Source organism: Chiloscyllium punctatum, chromosome 17 (assembly GCF_047496795.1).
Source record: "Chiloscyllium punctatum isolate Juve2018m chromosome 17, sChiPun1.3, whole genome shotgun sequence".
NCBI lineage: Eukaryota > Metazoa > Chordata > Chondrichthyes > Orectolobiformes > Hemiscylliidae > Chiloscyllium > Chiloscyllium punctatum.
Genome location: NC_092755.1, coordinates 88,074,711 through 88,093,444, shown reverse-complemented (window position 1 = coordinate 88,093,444; position 18,734 = coordinate 88,074,711). Strand labels below are relative to the sequence as shown.

The window sequence follows — 18,734 nt, the reverse complement described above, 5'->3', positions numbered from 1 at the left end:
ATGAGCAGAGAGATCTCGGTGTCCATGTACACAGATCCCTGAAAGTTGCCACCCAGATTGACAGGGTTGTTAAGAAGGCATACAGTGTTTTGGCCTTTATTAATAGAGGGATTGAGTTCTGGAACCAGGAGGTTATGCTGCAGCTGTACAAAGCTCTGGTACAGCCACACTTGGAGTATTGTGTACAGTTCTGGTCACCTCATTATAAGAAGGATGTGGAAGCTTTGGAAAGGGTGCAGAGGAGATTTACTAGGATGTTGCCTGGTATGGAAGGAATGTCTTACAAAGAAAGGCTGAGGGCCTTGAGGCTGTTCTCGTTAGAGAGAAGAAGGTTGAGAGGTGACTTAATAGAGACATACAAGATAATCAGAGGGTTAGATAGGGTGGACAGGGAGAGCCTTTTTCCAAGTAGGGGGACGGCAAACACGAGGGGACACAACTTTAAAGTGAGGGGCGATAGGTATAAGTCAGATGTCAGAGGTAGTTTCTTTACTCAGAGAGTAGTAAGGATATGGAATGCTTTGTCTGCAACGGTAGTAGATTCGCCAAGTTTAAGTGCATTTAAGTTGTCATTGGACAGTCATATGGACGTACATGGAATAGTGTAGGTGGGATGGGCTTCAGATTAGTATGACAGGGCGGTGCAACATCAAGGGCCGAAGGGCCTGTACTGCAGTGTAATGTTCTATGTTCTGTGTCTACTTTATAGAATCCCTACAGTGTGGAAGCAAGCCATTCAGCCCATTGAATCCATTGCAATCCTCTGAAGAGCATTCCACCCAGACCCAGCCCATCCCTGTAACACTGCATTTCCCATGACTAACCCACTTAGCCTGCACAGCCCTGGACACTATGAGGCAATTTAGCATCACCAATCCACCCTAACCTGCACACCTCCAGACTTCCACCATCTGCAACGGTGTGATCTGAACCTGTGTTGTCCAGGTCTCTGGATTATTAACCCAGTGACAATATCACTGCTCTACCTTCTCCTGCCTTAGCTCTACGCCAGCTGCTACAACACCCAATATACTGCACTGAGAAAGCACTGCATTCAGTGTAAACGCCTTGGACAGTACTCAGGTCACACAAAAGTGCTTTATAAAAGCAGGATCATTCCATCACTCATTTCTTGGTGATGCCACTTCTCCAGAATTCTCGGCTGGAAGATGATGTTGTGACAACTCAGGTAGCCTGCTTCGCAAATTCCAGTGCTCAATCCAGTTGGCATAGAAACCGTCCCATTTATATTGCAAAGCAATTTGAAAACAACTGCACATGCATGTCTGCCTGTTTAGTGATGATTTAATTGGTGCTACTATACCCTGCTATATTGTTTGAGGAAGGTCTAAATCTGGCAGCAACAGTAGCAGCAAAAGTAAGACAAATTTAGCAGAACGCCTCCAGAGATAGTGCCAGGCACTGTTGGAAATAGGCTTCAGATTTCCTTCAGAAAGTGGACACGTGGCATTTGCACTGGAAGATTAGGTGAGCATGTCTTTGGGAATCTATCAGCGTATTGGCACTCTACACTAGCAACTGCAGCCTCTCAAGAATCAATAGCTGATGGTGGTGAGTCGAGAAAACTCTGGGTGCTCGGACACTTGTTTCTTTTCTGAGAGGCTTTTTTATTCGGCAGTCACCTTAAGGAATAAGGATTGGAGGCTGGGAAGTGGATTGAAATAGATACCAGTGATAACCTCATTGAATGGTGGCCTCTGAGCTTTACAGTTCTCTCTTTACCCATTCACTGGATAAGGACATCCCAAGCATTTAATGCTCATCACCTAGCTACCCTTGAGAAGTTGGTGGTCAGCCATCATTTGGAACCAATACATTCTGTGGGCCAGGAAGTTACAGGCATCTGACATTAGTGATGATGAAGGAATGGTGATGTAATTCTGTGTCAGGATGGTTTGTGATTTAGAGGGCAACTTGCTATTGCTGGCATTCCTGTGCATCTGCTGGGAACATCATGTCCTTCTTGGCGAGAGAGTTTGTAAGCTTGCTAGTTGCTATCACAGATAATTCATCTCGTAATCAGTACACGCTTCAGCTGCACTGCACCAAGAGTGAAAGGATTGCATTTTCAAGGTAATGAATATGATGGTGATCAACTGGGCTGCTTTGGACACCTCCCTCCCCTTTCTTGACCTCTCCATTTCCATCTCCGGTGACAGTCTTCAGGCGGATGTTTACTACAAACCCACAGACTCCAATAACTATCTGAACTACACCTCCTCTCACCCAGTATCCTGCAAGAACTCCATCCCATTCTTCCAATTCCTCCACCTCCGCATCTGCTCAGACGAGGAGACATTCCACACCCAAGCATCCCAGATATCCACCTATTTTGAACAATGTGCTTTTCTTCCCTCTGTCATCCAGACAGCTCTCCACCGCACCACCTCCATTCTCCGTTCCACTGCTCTAAACCACCCCCCACCTCCCAATGCAATAAAAACAGAGTCCCCCTTGTCTTCTGCTACCACCCAACTGTCTCTGCATCCATCTCATCAACTCTGCCAACTCCAACTAGACCTCACCATCAAGAACATCTTGCCCTCCCCACCCTTCTCTGCCTTCCGTCAGGACCGTTTCCTTTGGTAGTTCTTGGTTAGTGTCACTCTCTCCACTGAATCCCCCGAACCCCCAGGTACTTTCCCCTGCAACTGGAAAAGATGTAAAACCTGCTGGTACACCACCCCCTCACCTCCGTCCAGGGTCCCAAACAGTCCTTCCAGGTGAGACAGAGGTTCACCTGCCTCTCCTTCAACCTAGTTTACTGCATCAGGTGCTCGTGATGTGGTCTTCTCTACATCGGGGAGGCCAAATGTAAACTTAGGGAACGGTTCACTGAACATCTCAGCCAGGCCCACAGGGACTGACTGGACCTCCCAGTCACCACTCATTTTAATTCTCCTTCCCACTCCCTTTCCAACATGACCATCCTTGGCCTCCTCCATTGCCACAACGATCTAAACCTCAAATTGGAGGAACAACACCTCATCTCCTGCCTGGACAGCCTACAGCCCAGAGGACTCAACATTGAGTTCTCCAATTTCAAATAACCCCCCTTCCCATCCCCTGACTCCCTTCCCAGCCACTCCCCATCCCTTCCACTGCTCCCTGCCACCAACCAGTTTCATTCCTCCCATCGACCAACCAGGTCATACCTTCTGCCTGTGTTCACCCATCCCCACTTCACCACCCTGCCCCCTCCTCTCTCTCTATCTGCAGCTCCCCCTCCCCTCCCAGTCCTGAAGAAGGATTACACCTGAAACATCAACTTCTACACCTCCTGATGCTACCTGATTTGCTGTGTTCTTCCAGCCTCCTGCCTGCCTACTCTGAATGGTGTTAAGTCCACTTTATTCCAATATACATCTCCCATTCTTATTTGCCAAGAGTTGGGATTCAGAGTTTATGTGAAGTGCCATCCCCAGGACCTGATCAGGTGTACCCTAGAACTCTGTGGGAAGCTAGGGAAGTGATTGCCGGACCTCTTGCTGAGATATTTGTAGCATCGATAGTCACAGGTGAGGTGCCAGAAGACAGGCGGTTGGCAAACGTGGTGCCACTATTTAAGAAGAGTGGTAAGGACAAACCAGGGAACTATAGAACAGTGAGCCTGACCTTGGTGGTGGGCAGGTTGTGGGAGGGAATCCTGAGGGACAGGATGTACATGTATTTGGAAAGGCAAGGACTGATTAGGGGTAGTAAACATGGCTTTGTGCGTGGGAAATCATGTCTCACAAACTTGACTGAGTTTTTTGAAGAAGTAACAAAGAGGATTGATGAGGGCAGAGCGGTAGATGTGATCTATTTGGACTTCAGTAAGGCATTCAACAAGGTTCTCCATGGGAGACTGATTAGCAAGGTTAGATCTCATGGAATACAGGGAGAACTAGCCATTTGGATACAGAACTGGCTCAAAGGTAGAAGACAGAGGGTGGTGGTGGAGGGTTGTTTTTCAGACTGGAGGCCTGTTACCAGTGGAGTACCACAAGGATTGGTGCTTGGTCCTCTACCTTTTGTCATTTCCATAAATGATTTGGATGTGAGCAGAAGGGGTACAGTTAGTAAGTTTGCAGATGACACCAAAATTGGAGGTGTAGTGAACAGCGAAGAGGCTTACCTCAGATTACAATGGGATCTTGATCAGATGGGCCAATGGCAGATAGAGTTTAATTCAGATAAATGCGAGGTGCTGCATTTTGGGAAAGCAAATCTTAGCAGGACTTCTACACTTAATGGTAAGGTCCTAGGAAGTGTTACTGAACAAAGAGACCTTGGAGTGCAGGTTCATAGCTCCCTAAAAGTAGAATTGCAGGTAGATAGGATAGTGAAGAAGGTGTTTGTTATGCTTTCCTTTATTGGTCAGAGTATTGAGTATAGGAGCTGGGAGGTCATGTTGTGGTTGTACAGGACATTGATTAGGCCACTGTTGGAATATTGCGTGCAATTCTGGTCTCCTTCTTATCGGAAAGATGTTGTGAAACTTGAAAGGGTTCAGAAAAGATTTACAAGAATGTTGACAGGATTAGAGGATTTGAGCTACAGGGAGAGGCTGAACAGGTTGGGGCTGTTTTCCCTGGAGCATTGGAAGCTGAGGGGTGACCTTATAGAGGTTTATAAAAGTATGAGGGGCATGGAAAGGGTAAATAGGCAAAGTCTTTTCCCTGGGGTCGGGGTGTCCAGAACTAGAGGGCATAGGTTTAGGGTGAGAGGGGAAAGATATGAAAGAGACTTAAGGGGCAACTTTATCACACAGGGGGAGGTACCTGTATGGAATGAGTTAGAACATAGAACGTAGAAAAATACAGCGCAGTACAGGCCCTTTGGCCCTCAATGTTGCGCCGATCCAAGCCCACCTAACCTACACTAGCCCACTATCCTCCATATGCCTATCTATTGCCCGTTTAAATGCCCATAAAAGAGGGAGAGTCCACCACTGCTACTGGCAGGGCATTCCATGAACTCACAACTTCCTGAGTAAAGAATCTACCCCTAACATCTGTCCTATACCTACCACCCATTAATTTAAAGCTATGCCCCCTCGTAATAGCTGACTCCATACGTGGAAAAAGGTTCTCATGGTCAACCCTATCTAAACCCCTAATCATTTTGTTCACCTCTATCAAGTCACCCCAAAACCTTCTTTTCTCCAGTGAAAACAGCCCCAAGTGCCTCAGCCTTTCCTCATACGATCTTCCTACCATACCAGGCAACATCCTGGTAAACCTCTTCTGCACCCGTTCCAATGCCTCCACATCCTTCCAGATGCGGCCGCACCAGAGTCTTATACAACTGCAACATGACCTCAGGACTCCGGAACTCAATTCCTCTACCAATAAAAGCCAGTATGCCATATGCCTTCTTCGCCGCACTATTTACCTGGGTGGCAACTTTCAGAGATCTGTGTACATGGACACCAAGATCCCTCTGCTCATCCACACTACCAAGTATCCGACCATTAGCCCAGTACCCCATCTTTTTGTGACTCATACCAAAGTGAATCTCCTCACACTTACCCACATTGAACTCCATTTGCCACCTTTCTGCTCAGCTCTGCAGCTTATCTATATCCCGCTGTAACCTGACACATCCTTCCTCACTGTCAACAACTCCACCGACTTTCGTATTATCCACAAACTTGCTCACCCAACCTTCTAGCCCCTCCTCCAGGTCATTTATAAAAATGACAAACAGCAATGGTCCCAAAACAGATCCTTGCGGAACACCGCTAGTAACTGCACTCCAAGATGAACCTTTACCATCAACTACTACCCTCTGTCTTCTTCCAGCCAGCCAATTCCTAATCCAAACCTCCAACTCACCCTCAATGCCATACCTCCGTATTTTTTGCAGTAGCCTACCATGGGGAACCTTATCAAACGCCTTACTAAAATCCATATACACCACATCTACCGCTTTACCCTCGTCCACCTCCTTAGTCACCTTCTCAAAGAATTCAATAAGGTTTGTGAGGCACGATCTGCCCTTCACAAATCCATGCTGACTATCCTTGATCACATTATTCTTATCCAGATGTTCATAAATCCTATCCCTTACAATTCTCTCTAAGACTTTGCCCACAACAGAAGTGAGGCTCACTGGCCTATCATTACTAGGGTTATCCCTACTCCCCTTCTTGAACAAGGGAACCACATTTGCTGTCCTCCAGTCTTCTGGCACTATTCCTGTAGACAACGAGGACATAAAAATCAAGGCCAATGCTCTGCAATCTCCTCCCTTGCTTCCCAGAGAATCCTAGGATAAATGCCATCAGGCCCAGGGGACTTATCTATTTTCACCCTTTCCAGAATTTCCAGCACCTCTTCCCTACATACCTCAAAGCCGTCCATTCTAATTAATTGTGACTCAGTATTCACATCGGCAACAATGTCCTGTTCCTGAGTGAATACTGATGAAAAGTATTCATTCAGTGTCTCCCCAATGTCTTCAGCCTCCACACGCAACTTCCCACTACTATCCTTGACTGGACCTATTCCTACCCTAGTCATTCTTTTATTCCTGACATACCTATAGAAAGCCTTTGGATTTTCCCTAATCCTATCAACCAAGGACTTTTCATGTCCCCTCCTTGCTGCTCTTAGCTCTCTCTTCAGATCCTTCCTGGCTACCTTATAACTCTCAATCGCACCAATTGAACCTTCACGCCTCATCTTTACATAGGCCGCCCTCTTCCCTTTAACAAGGGATTCCAATTCCTTTTTAAACCACGGCTCCCTCACACGACCCTTTCCTCCCTGCCTGATGGGTACACACTTATAATGGACACTCAATAGTTGCTCCTTGAACAAGCTCCACATATCAATTGCACCCTTGCCTTGAAGCCTACTTTTCCAAGCCACGCATCCTAAGTCGTGCCTCACCGCATCATAATTTCCCTTCCCCCAGCTATAACTCTTGCCCTGCAATGCACACTTATCCCTCTCTATCACTAGAGTAAAAGTCACCGAATTGTGGTCACTGTCCCCAAAGTGCTCACCTACCTCCAATTCTAACACCTGGCCTGGTTCGTTACCCAGAACCAAATCCAGTATGGCCTCACCTCTTGTTGGCCTGTCTACATATTGTGTCAGGAAACCCTCCTGCACACATTGGACAAACATCGACCCATCTAACGAACTCGAGCTATAGCTTTCCCAGTCAATATCAGGAAAGTTAAAGACCCCATAACAACCACCCTATTACTTTCACTCTTCTCCTGAATCATCCTCGCAGTCCTTGCTTCTACGTCTCTAGGACTATTAGGAGGCCTGTAGAAAACTTCTAACAGGGTGACCTCACTTTTCCTATTACTAACCTCAGCCCAAACTACCTCAGATGGCGAGTCTTCATCCATCATCCTTTCCACCGCTGTAATACTATCTTTGACAAGCAATGCCACACCTCCCCCTCTTTTACCCCCACCTCTGACCCTACTAAAACATTTAAACCCTGGAACCTGCAACAGCCAATCCTGTCCCTGTTCTACCCATGTCTCCGTAATAGCCACAACATCAAAATCCCAGGTACCAACCCACGCTGCAAGTTCGCCTACCTTATTTCGTATACTTCTTGCATTGAAGTATACACACTTCAAGCCACTTTCCTGTTTACAGGCACCCTCCTTTGAGATTGATGCCATGTTCCTAACCTCCCTACACTCCAGGTCCTGCACCCAAAAGCTACTGTCTAGGTTCCCATGCCCCTGCAGAGTTAGTTTAAAACCCCCCCCCCCCCCCCTCCAAGAGCACTAGCAAACCTCCCCCCAAGGATACTGGTGCCCCTCAGGTTCAGGTGTAGACCATCCTGTTTATAGAGGTCCCACCTTCCCCAGAAAGAACCCCAGTTATCCAGATACCGGAATCCCTCCCTCCTGCACCATCCCTGTAGCCACGCATTTAACTGTTCTCTCTCCCTATTCCTCGACTCTATCACGTGGCATGGGTAACAAACCAGAGACAACAACTCTGTTTGTTCTAACTTTGAGCTTCCAACCTAGCTCCCTGAAAGCCTGCCTAACATCCTCAGCCCTCCTCCTACCTATGTCATTGGTGCCAATGTGGACCTTTGGGCTGCTCTCCCTCCCACTTAAGGACTCAGAAAACACGATCAGAGACATCACGTACCCTTGCACCTGGGAGGCAACATACCAAACGTGAGTCTCTCTCACCCCCACAAAACCGCCTATCTGTGCCCCGAACTATCGAGTCCCCAAACTATCGAGTCCCCAATAACTATTGCTCTGCTCTTCTCCACCCTTCCCTTCTGAGCAACAGGGACAGGCTCCATGCCAGAGGCCTGAACCCCATGCCAGAGGCCTGAACCCCAGAGGAAGTGGTGGAGGCTGGTACAATTGCAACATTTAAGAAGCATCTGGATGGGTATATGAATAGGAAGGGTTTGGGGGGGGATATGGGCCAGGTGCTGGCAGGTGGGGCTAGATTGGGTTGGGATATCTGGTCAGCATGGATGAGGTGGACCCAAGGATCTGTTTCCATGCTGTACATCTATATGTCTCTTGGGGATGTTGAACAGTACTAAAGCTGCTGTCCAAATCCAAGTTATTTTCATACAGTTGGGTCAAAATCCTGGAACTCTTTTTCAAAGAGCACTGCGGCTGTACCTGCTCTACATGAACTGTTACCATTGAAGAAGGTGACACACCATCATCTTCTCAATGGCACTTAGGAATGGGCAATGAATATTGGACTTGCTGGTGACATCCAAACCCATGTAAGATTAATTGGAAAGAATCGTCCTTGGCAGAACAGTGTGTGTAATATTTTCTTTGTGTAAAGGACCCCGAAAGAATGGCTTGTTTCCCAAAGGAGTTTGTTATTTGTCTTCGAAAATAAATGCCCATTACACAGTGAACTGCAGCAAAGAACAACCTCCAACCTCTCTCTCTCTCACTGCCTTTTTTCAAATTACTCAAAAACCCTCAAATTATGAATTCTCCTCAGCATCCTCCATTTCAATTGGGGAATAACCTTGAAAAAATCTCTCATTGATTAGTTGTGCCGACATTTTCCATAGTTCTTAACAGACTTTGATGTCTCTCGTTTGAGTGACGATCCTATAACAATTGATTTTTTTTTCCCCTTTCTCAGTCCAAATGTCTGACTGTGCAAAATTCTGAAGCTGTCTCTGAAGGATATGCTGTGCATATAGAGTGTTTAAGTCTCTAATGATGCTTTCCTGGTAATGACATTCTATCCATCATGCAAAGTTTCAAACTCTGTGTTCATAAGAACTCATTTTGTTATTAGTGTTACATTTTCTTCATGTTCTTTCACACATCCTTTGAGGAGTTTTTTTAACAATCATTCATGTCTGGTAAATTGCAAGACTGAGGATTAAATGTAGATAGGAATTTGAGGCAGTCCCTTGAGGCTGCTCTGCCATTCACGAGGCCATAACTAATCTTTTACCTCATAAGCTGTAGGAATAGAAGAAGGCCATTCAGCCCATCAGGTCTGTACCACCATTCAATGAGATTGGGACCTTTACCTACAATATTCTTGATCTATTAACATCTATTTCTGTCTGTCTTCAATGTACTCAATGACCAAGCATCCACACTCTTCCATGGTAGGGAATTCCCAAGATTTGTCATCCTCTAAGTGAAGAAATCCCACCTCATTTCAGGGTCTTCCTCTTATTCTGAGACTGCGTCCCTTGGTACAGGACCTTCCAACCAGGAGAATCATCTTTCCTGCATGTACCCATCCACCCTGTGAGGGGTTTGTTAGCTTCAATGAGATCATCCCTTATTTCTCGATTGTCCAGGGAATATAAATCAAGAGATGGTGGCCTATTGATATTGTCACCTGACCAGTAATCCAGAGGCCCAGCCTAATATTCTGGGGAAGATAAGTTCAAATTCCCACCACAGCAGACAGTAAAATCTTAATTTGGAGATGCTGGTGTTTGAATGGGGTGTACAAAATTAAAAATCACACAACACCAGGTTATAGTCCAACAGGTTTAATTGGAAGCACAAGCTTTCGGAGTGCCGCTCCTTCATCAGGTGGTTGAGGAGTACATAATTGTAAACACAGAATCTATATGTTCCAATTAAACCTGTTGGACTATAACCTGGGGTTGTGTGATTTTTAACTTAGTAAAATCTTAATTTGATAAAAAATAATCTGTGAAGACCCAACTAGTTGACTAATCTGCGTTGAGGAAAGGAGATCTGCCAACCTTTGCTGGTCAGGCCTACATGTGACTCCGGACCCACAGTAATGTGGTTGACTCTGAACTGCCCTCTAGCCAATTAGGGATGGGCAATAAATGTTGGCCTAGTCAGCAAGGCCTGTATCCCATGAATGAAAACATATTATCTCATTGGACGATCCCAGGAATCAGTCAGGTGAAACTCTGTTGTACTCTTTACCTTCCTTCTAAGTAGACCCAAACTCTCCATAATAATGCAGATTAAGACAGAGATAATTGAAGAATATGTGGAATATTATGCGGAGTTTACAGTACAGAAGTTGCCCATCTGGTGTTTAATGTCCAGATGGGTTCCTTTCCACCCTATGTTATCAAACCTCATTAGCATATTTCCATCAGATAAGAATAAATATGAGAATATGAGTAAATCATGGTGTTACAGTACCATCAGCAGTCATGTGTGACAGTCTGTGAAGAAAGGTTGGAATGGCCTGTATGAATGAGCAATGTACTTACAGAGAACATTAGTGTAAATAAAAGAATTTGCAGAACCTACTAGAGTCAGGTTGCAATAATTCAGAGGTGAGTGGAAATCATTACAAGATACAAACCACCGGAAAAAGACAATTATAGCCTGAAACAATAGCAGTGTAGCAAGGATAACAACAGAAGCTGGTATCACCAATGGCAACATGGCTTCTCATTCCTTTGTCCCTCATATGCATCGATGTTTTTGCCTCATTTGCATGTTATGGTATCAAGTTTTCACATCTCTCTCTCTCTCTCTCTCTCTAAACAAAGAAGGTACTCCTGAATTTCCCTATGTTAGGTTAGACTTGGGACCATGATGAATCCTGAATCTTTGTACCATTGAGCTAGCAAGAGATGCATAAGACTGAATGTAAAGCGAAAGATGTTTGCTCCTTAAGTTATGAGTAATAGAGGCAGAAACCCTCATAACATTTAAGGCGTATTTAGATGGGCACATGGGACACCAAGGCAGACAATTGGACCAAGTGTGAAAATGGAATTTGATTGGTTAGTTGGTTGTTTTTGGTCAACATTGGTGCATTGGACCTTATTTTGTGTTGTACATCTCTATGCCTGTATGATTCTAGGGCATAATGTAGAAACATATTAGAAAAAGCCACATTTGGACTATTGCGTACAGTTCTGGTTGCCCTACTACAGAAAGGATATTATTAAACTAGAAAGAGTGCAGAAAAGATTTACGAGAATGCTACCTGGACTGGAAGGTTTTGAGTTATAAGGAGAGGCTGGACGGGATATGTTTTCCCTGGAACATAGGAGACTGAGGGGTAACCTTAGAGAGGTCTATAAAATCATAGAACATAGAACATAGAACAGTACAGCACAGAACAGGCCCTTCAGCCCACGATGTTGTGCCGAACACTGATCCTCATGTATGCACCCTCAAATTTCTGTGACCATATGTATGTCAAGGAGTCTCTTAAATGTCCCCAATGACCCTGGTTAGTGTGAAGGTTAGAGGTTGAGTGAGAGTCAGGGTCAGGGTTAGCGTTAGATTAGATTTCCCACAGTGTAGGAGCAGGCCCTTTGGCCCAACAAGTCCACACCAAGAGTAACCCACCCGGACCCAATTCCCTCTGACTAATGCACCTAACACTATGGGCAATTTAGCATGGCCAGTTCACCTGATTGGCACATCTTTGGACTGTGGGAGGAAACCTAAGCAAACACGGGGAGAATGTGCAAACTGCACTCCGACCATTGCCTGAGCTCGGAATCAAACCTGGGACCTTGGTGTTGTGAGGCAGCAGTGCTAACCACTGAGCCATCATGCCTCCCAAAATTATGGTTCGGGTTAGGTTTTCAGTACGCAGGCTGAAGGAAGGAACTGCTGATGGTTTTGGCGGCAGGGCTGGGTGGGGAGTGCCGCTAAGTTTATTGGGGGCACTACCCATTCTAACCAGCCTGATCTCTAAAATACAATCTCCCAGTCCCCTCCATAGATATCCCCTAACATCCTGTTACCTTTAACTGCTACCCAAACAAAATGTGTGGACTGCCCTTTCATTCAGGAGACATTTGAAGTTCTTCAGACCTGACACGGCTCTCAGGCAGGTTTCCCTAGCTCTCGCAGAATCCCTACAGTGTGGAAGCAGGCCATTCGTCCCATCAAGTCAATGCCAACCCTCCAAAGAACATCCCAAGCGGACCTACTGCCTACTCTGCAATTCTCATGGCTAATCCACCTCGCCTACACCTTCCTGGACACTATTAGCAATTTAAGCATGACCAATCCATCCTGATCTGCACACCTTTGGACTGGGGGAGGAAACCCATGCAGACACGAAGAGAATGTACAATCTCCACACAGTCACCCGGGATAGAATTGAAGCTAGATCCCTGGAGCTGTGAGGCAGCAGTGCCAACCACTGAGCCACTGTGTCAACCTGTCAGTCTCTGTGGGGCATAACATCCCAACTCATTGGTTACGACTGCCCCAGGGTTGCACTGGTGTGTGGTACCCTGCATAATGGGTGGGGCTTGGAGCTGATGAAATTCTGGAATGGCTGGAGGCCTTGTTGGAGGGGTGTAAGGAGTATGTCCTAGCTACTGCTCACTTTGTCAGGGATTCAGTATTGAGTATGTGTGTATATGTGTGTGAGTGTATGTGTGTGTGTGTGTATGTGGGTATGTGATATTGTGTGTGTGTGTGTTAGAGTGTGTCTGTGTGAGTGTATATGTGTGTGTGTGTGCGCATGTGTGTTAGAGTGGTGTGTGTGAAAGTGTGTATGTCTACGTGTGACAGTGTATATGTGTGTGTGTATGTGTCTGTGTGTGTTAGAATGTGTGTGAGTATGTGTGTGTCTGTGTGTGTTAGAATGAGTATGTGTGTGTGTTAGAGTCTGTTTATATGTGTGAAAGGGGATGTGTGTGTGTGTGTGTGTGTGTGTGTCAGTTTGTGTCTGTGTGTGTGACAGTGTATGTGTGAGTGAGTGTGTGCATATGTGTGAGAGTGTCTGTGTGCGTATGTGAGTGTGAATGTGTGTCTGCGTGTGTGTGTGTGACTGTGTGTATGAATGTGTGTGTGTGTGAATGTGTCTGTATATATGTGTGTCTGTCTGTGTCTGTGTGAGTACGTGGCAGTCTGTATATGTGTGTGGCAGTGTATGTGGGAGTGAGTGTGAGAGTGTAAGTGTCTGTGTCTGTCTGTGTCTATGTGCATGTGAATATGTCTGTGTGTGTGCGTGTGTGAATGTGTCTGTGTGTATTGTGTGTGTGTGTGAATATGTGTGTGTGTATATGTGTCTGTCTGTCTGTCTGTCTGCATCTGTGTGTGTGTACCTGCAAAATAAAACATGAATTATGTTCCAGCTGCTGGATTTTGCCTGGAGCTGGCTGTTATACAAAGACCTTCCACTTCGTTGAACTCCCTTACGCGTGATTCATAACCAAATGTACATTAGTATTAATGGAATTTTTCAGTGGTCTTCCCATAAATTATGGAAAGCTCTGAGAGGCGCAGAACTTTCATAACAGATGCAGTTCTTGTTTACAGCCCAACTGATTGAGTTCAATTAATTGGTGCCCCATGAACTCTCCTCAGCAACACATCTAAGACAAGTTTTTGCACCTCACTCCTGCCAGTGGATAATGCATTTTATTCTGACACGCTGTGATGGAGAATTTGGATGATCATTTATTGAAGCATTGGTTAACCAGACACTATGGGAAAGGCACTTCCCATTCCACTTTGTTCTGATCAATTGTTGATGTTACAACAATAAAATTCAGCATTTATATAGCACCTTCGATATAGTAAGCCACCACAAGACGCAAAATAAACCCTGAGCCGCGCCGAAGACTTCAAGCTTGTTCAGTGGTAGGTGGACTTCAGCAAAGGAGGGAAAAAGGGCAGAGAGTCAGAGCGAGGTTTAGGGAGGCAAGTCCAGACCTCAGGACCTGGGTAGCTGAAGGCTCGGCTGCCAAAATCAGAGATGTACAAGCAGCTACTCAACATCACCTTCTACTGGACAATTCAGGACGGGCACTAAATCCTGGACCAGTCAGCAACACCCACGTCCCGCGAACAAACAGTGAAGAAAAAGGCCAGAATTGGAGGAATACAGATGTCCTGGAGCATTGTGCACATGGAGGAAGTCGCAAAGACTGGAAGGAGCAAGGACGTGGGCAGAAGTTTATAAAAGGTTACTATTTCTGCAAGTGAAGCAGAAAATCTGCCAGGAGTGTGGCACTGGAAAAGCACAGCTAGTCAGGCAGCATCCAAGGAGCAGGAGAATGGCTGTTTTGGGCATAAGCCCTTCATCAGGAATGTCGATTGTCCTGCTCCTCGGATGCTGCTAACCTGCTGTGCTTTTCCAGCACCACTGTCTCGACTCTGATTTCTAGAATCTTCAGTCCTCACTTTCTCCTAACTGTTCATTACCCGGATGCATTTATGCAAGGTATGATTTGTCCGGGTAGCACGCAATAAAATACAATACTTTTCACTGTATCTCGGTGCATATGATAATAGAAAATCAAATCAAATAACAAATAACAGATTCAGTCACGTTGAGCATGAGAGCTGCCAACTGCTTACACTGGGTGGACTTTCTGCCAGTGAGGATGGTACACTAGGCTGAATGTCTCAGCACCTTTTCAGTACGTGGACAAGATGGAAGATTCCAGCCACAGTCAGAGACAGAATTTAAGTGCTTGGTTTTACTGTCTATGATGAATATATTTATAAGTAATGGGTTTTCATTTTCTTGTTCTGAGTGATTATTAAATAAATCCAGCAGCAAGTGTTTTGAGAGTTTTAAAAGAAGGAAAATGTTCTTTATTATCAGGCACGAACCCCAGATTTTTAAGAGATGTGCAATCTCACTTCCTTATTTCATACACTATCACATATTTGAATATTAGATACAGATGCAATAAAACAAGATAATTATGGTTTAGGACTAGCTCAGTTTCTTTAGTGACAGGCCTGTAGTTTCTTAAGTGAGTTGATGTATTAATTGAAGTGGTGGTTTTATAAAGCAGAGCAGTCCCAGTAAGCTGGAAGTCTTTCTATAGTTGAATTTCCAGATTGTTTTCAGGAGATCTTGAAGATGGGACGGGTTAGGAGATGCCTTTTGCTAATTTCAGGCTGTTGCTGTTTATTACTCCTGCTGCTTAGATGACCTGCAGCTGGTTTGATGACTATGATGGAACACTCCTGCGCAACAGTTTCTTGCTGTTTCAAAAGCATTCAGCAGAAAATAGCTGTCTCAATGTGTGACCTACTTCAAGTCCAAAGTCCAAAAACACTGCCTGACTCAAACTTTCCAGCTATGAAATACAGAACACAGGACATATATCAACCCAACCACCTACCTTTTTCCAAATAAGGCTGATATATGTCCTGTGTTGTGCGTCCACATCCAGGGAGTTTGAGACAGTGCTGAAAGACCCATTCGTTATATATTGCCCTTTTTAATTCATTTCAATTTGCATGTTCCTTTGGTTCCCTCTTAAGAGTGACAAAGAAAGTCAAGTGATCCTCAGACAGTCATCGTTCGTCTGCCTTTTGTGGTCAATTTTGAAATATTTAAAAAATTGTTTTGAACATACCAGAGCATGATAATCTTAACCCATTGAGTAGATTGAGTTCAATGTGATGTCAAGAAGCATTTTTTGCTCACTCTGAGATTCTGTTGATGCTAGGCCAACTGATTGCTTCAAAACTGTGATTGAGAAATTTTTGGTCAGCGAGTTTATTGGAATGTTTAGAGCAAATGCAGGTTAATTGACAGAAATTGATGGAGAAACTCAGCAGGTCCGGCAGCATCTGTGCAGAGAAAGCAGAGTTAACTTTTCAAGTCCACTGAACCTTCTTCAGAACCTGGATTCATTGAAGTTGTGATAAAGATCAGCCATGATCTAACTGAATGCTCAGAGGTCAAAATAACTTGCTTCCAATGCTAATAGATAACTGCAAAAATAAACAAAACTTACCAATCTACTGACACAATAGAAATGTGACATTGTAGCCAAGGACAGAGTTAAATAAGCAGACTCTGGAACACATTGAGAAACTGTTGAAAACCACTAGAAAAGGTCAAATAACATTAAGGTCATTGTGGAACCTTCTTTAGTCCTTGGTGGTTGGTAGATTCAACAGGAAATATAAGTTGATCTGTGTGTTACTTATTCATCACAGGAGATACGTTTTGTTGTAGTCAACTGAGTGATTTGACCAAAAGTGAAACTCAGCAATGTTTTTTTAAGAATATCCAAACCCGAGCAACATCAGACACCCACACTGGAGCTGTTTCTGTGCAGTTATGAATGAATGCGCCCAATCTTGTTCTAATTTACAGGACCCAGGTATAATCTTCAGGAGCAGCAAACAATATCCCACAAAGTAGGTGAAAGAGGCACAGGCCCACTGCACAGTGACCACAGACTCACTGCCTGTGGTTAGTTAATTGAGCTCAGCTCAGGGGTATCCAAACTTGGGATCTTCTCTCTGTACAATTCACTACCACACCCGACTGTCACACGTACATTTATAATTTGTCAAATGTATTCAGTGCTCCCGAACCTGAAACGTCCAACTGTACTTCACATGTGGAATCTACCAGAGCCCGATGAACATTTTCAGCTTTTTAAATTAAATCATAGAATTTCTACAGTGTGGAAGCAGGCCATTCAGCCCATCAAGTTCATAGCTACCCTTCAAAGAGCTTCCAACCCAGACCCATTCCTGTAACCTTGTATTTCACATGGTGAATCCACCAAGCCTGCATATCCCTATATTAATTTAGATCAGCCGATCCACAACTTCGGACGGTGGGAGGAAACCGGAACAAACCCGAGCAGACCTGGGGACAACATGCAAACTCCACAATGACGGTCACCCAAGAGTGGAATCGAACCTGGGTACCTGGTGCTGTGAGGCAGCCGTGCTCACCACTGAGCCACTGTGCCACCTGAGGGTTTGAAATGATCAGGATGATAAGCGATGAAAGAAAGAAGAAATACATTCTGGAATGTCACAACTCCAAACATGAGGGGATAAGTCAGCTTTAAAACTGACTGGCAGTATTTTTACTGGTACGACTGACATTTTGCAAAGTTGTTAATGACTAGAAAACTGCTTCTGAGATCCATAAAGTTAATTTCATCTTCAGGTTACAGAGCGACAATTGTCATAAGTGCTGCCTCACTCTCTCTCTCTCTCTCTCTCTCTCACATTCAGCAAAGGTCACCCACACTCCACCGTTTTGATTTTGTGTGCCTTTCTGTTTTTTTTTCGCAGGAACTGAACCTGTGCAGATGGACAGAGTGAGACGGAGCCTGCCAGGGAAAGGAACAGAACCTGACCCCTTCACACGAAGGCAGCGGTGAGAGGGGGAGAACGTGAAATCCCCCACCGCCCCGAAATAAAGGATGCTCACGAGAAGCTGGCGTTCGGGATTGGAAAAAGAATTGGGGCCTGTGTCAGCACATCCACAATCACACCATTTCCACAAACACTTCACTTACCTGATGTGAATCCTCTATCACTCAGCTCCCTTGGGCCACTCTGAAGAATTTAAATAGGGAGGAAGATATCAAAATACTCAACAAAGACAGCCCGGTGTGAATATAAGATTACAGCCTGCTCTGCCAGACAGTGTCTCAGCTGACAGAAATTTGGACAAGTGAATTATCCTCTCACTCTGGACAGAGAGTGCAGGGTGTGGGCAGAGTTGGGTGGGTGGGTGTGGGTTGGAGAGTTCTTTTCCTTCCATTGATAAGGAACTTAAGCAGCTCTGTCAAACACTGCAACGCTGACAACGACCCAGTGAACAATCTCCTTGGGAATGCCAAGCTCTTTTGATTATGTTCTGTATCGCAAGGAAACACAAAACTAATAAAGCACGAGTTGGGAGGAAACAGTCGAATTGAATAATAGTGTTGCCACTCCAACTGTGGTGTGGGTTACAAAAACTTCCTCCCTTTGTATTTGTGTTTTGGAAAAGCTTTGAGCTGCTGATTAAGAGAATATTCTATTTTTCTTTTGTTGACCAGCAGCCCTGAATTACAAAAGAAGCACTCAAAAAAAGAAGGTAATGTGTCGGGAATGGCCAGATTAGCGATAAAAATCCAGCGGTATTTCCGACGGAGGCCAGTCCGATTTTTCACCTTCATAATCATTTACCTCATGGCTGGCAGCTTGATGTTTCTGCACTCAGGGTTTGTGGGAGACAGTGCCATCACAGGCCAGGCCTCGTACCCCAGCGACGGCACGGTGAGTGGACCCCTGGGTGGCTCCGTGGGCACAGGCCGTCTCCAGCAGTTCGCCTTCCTACCCTTCGCCAGGGGCTACAGGGAAGCGGTGGAGAAGGAGTCCCCACCGTTGCCGCGGAGATATGGCCCACCATGGCTGAAACCGGTCTCGCAAGACTCCGCTGACAAGTTGAGATCCGTGGAGCATGTTCGGAGTTGGAGCAGGGCCCTGAAGGGGAAGGTGTCGAGAGACCAGGAAGAAAACAGAGGTACGTTCTTCGATCTGTTGT

At 45.2% G+C, this 18,734-nt stretch overlaps 1 protein-coding gene across 7 annotated transcripts in view; it reads left to right on the top strand.

Moving 5' to 3' along the window:
- Positions 1–18,734, top strand: part of wscd2 (WSC domain containing 2) — a 593,216-nt gene that overhangs the window by 263,711 nt on the left and 310,771 nt on the right. For all 7 annotated transcript variants that reach the window (XM_072587825.1, XM_072587824.1, XM_072587821.1 and 4 more), the window contains one exon: positions 17,492–18,713. In XM_072587825.1, coding sequence (XP_072443926.1) covers positions 18,299–18,713 — 415 coding nt within the window. In that variant the 5' untranslated portion in view covers positions 17,492–18,298. The remainder of the gene's footprint in view (positions 1–17,491; positions 18,714–18,734) is intronic.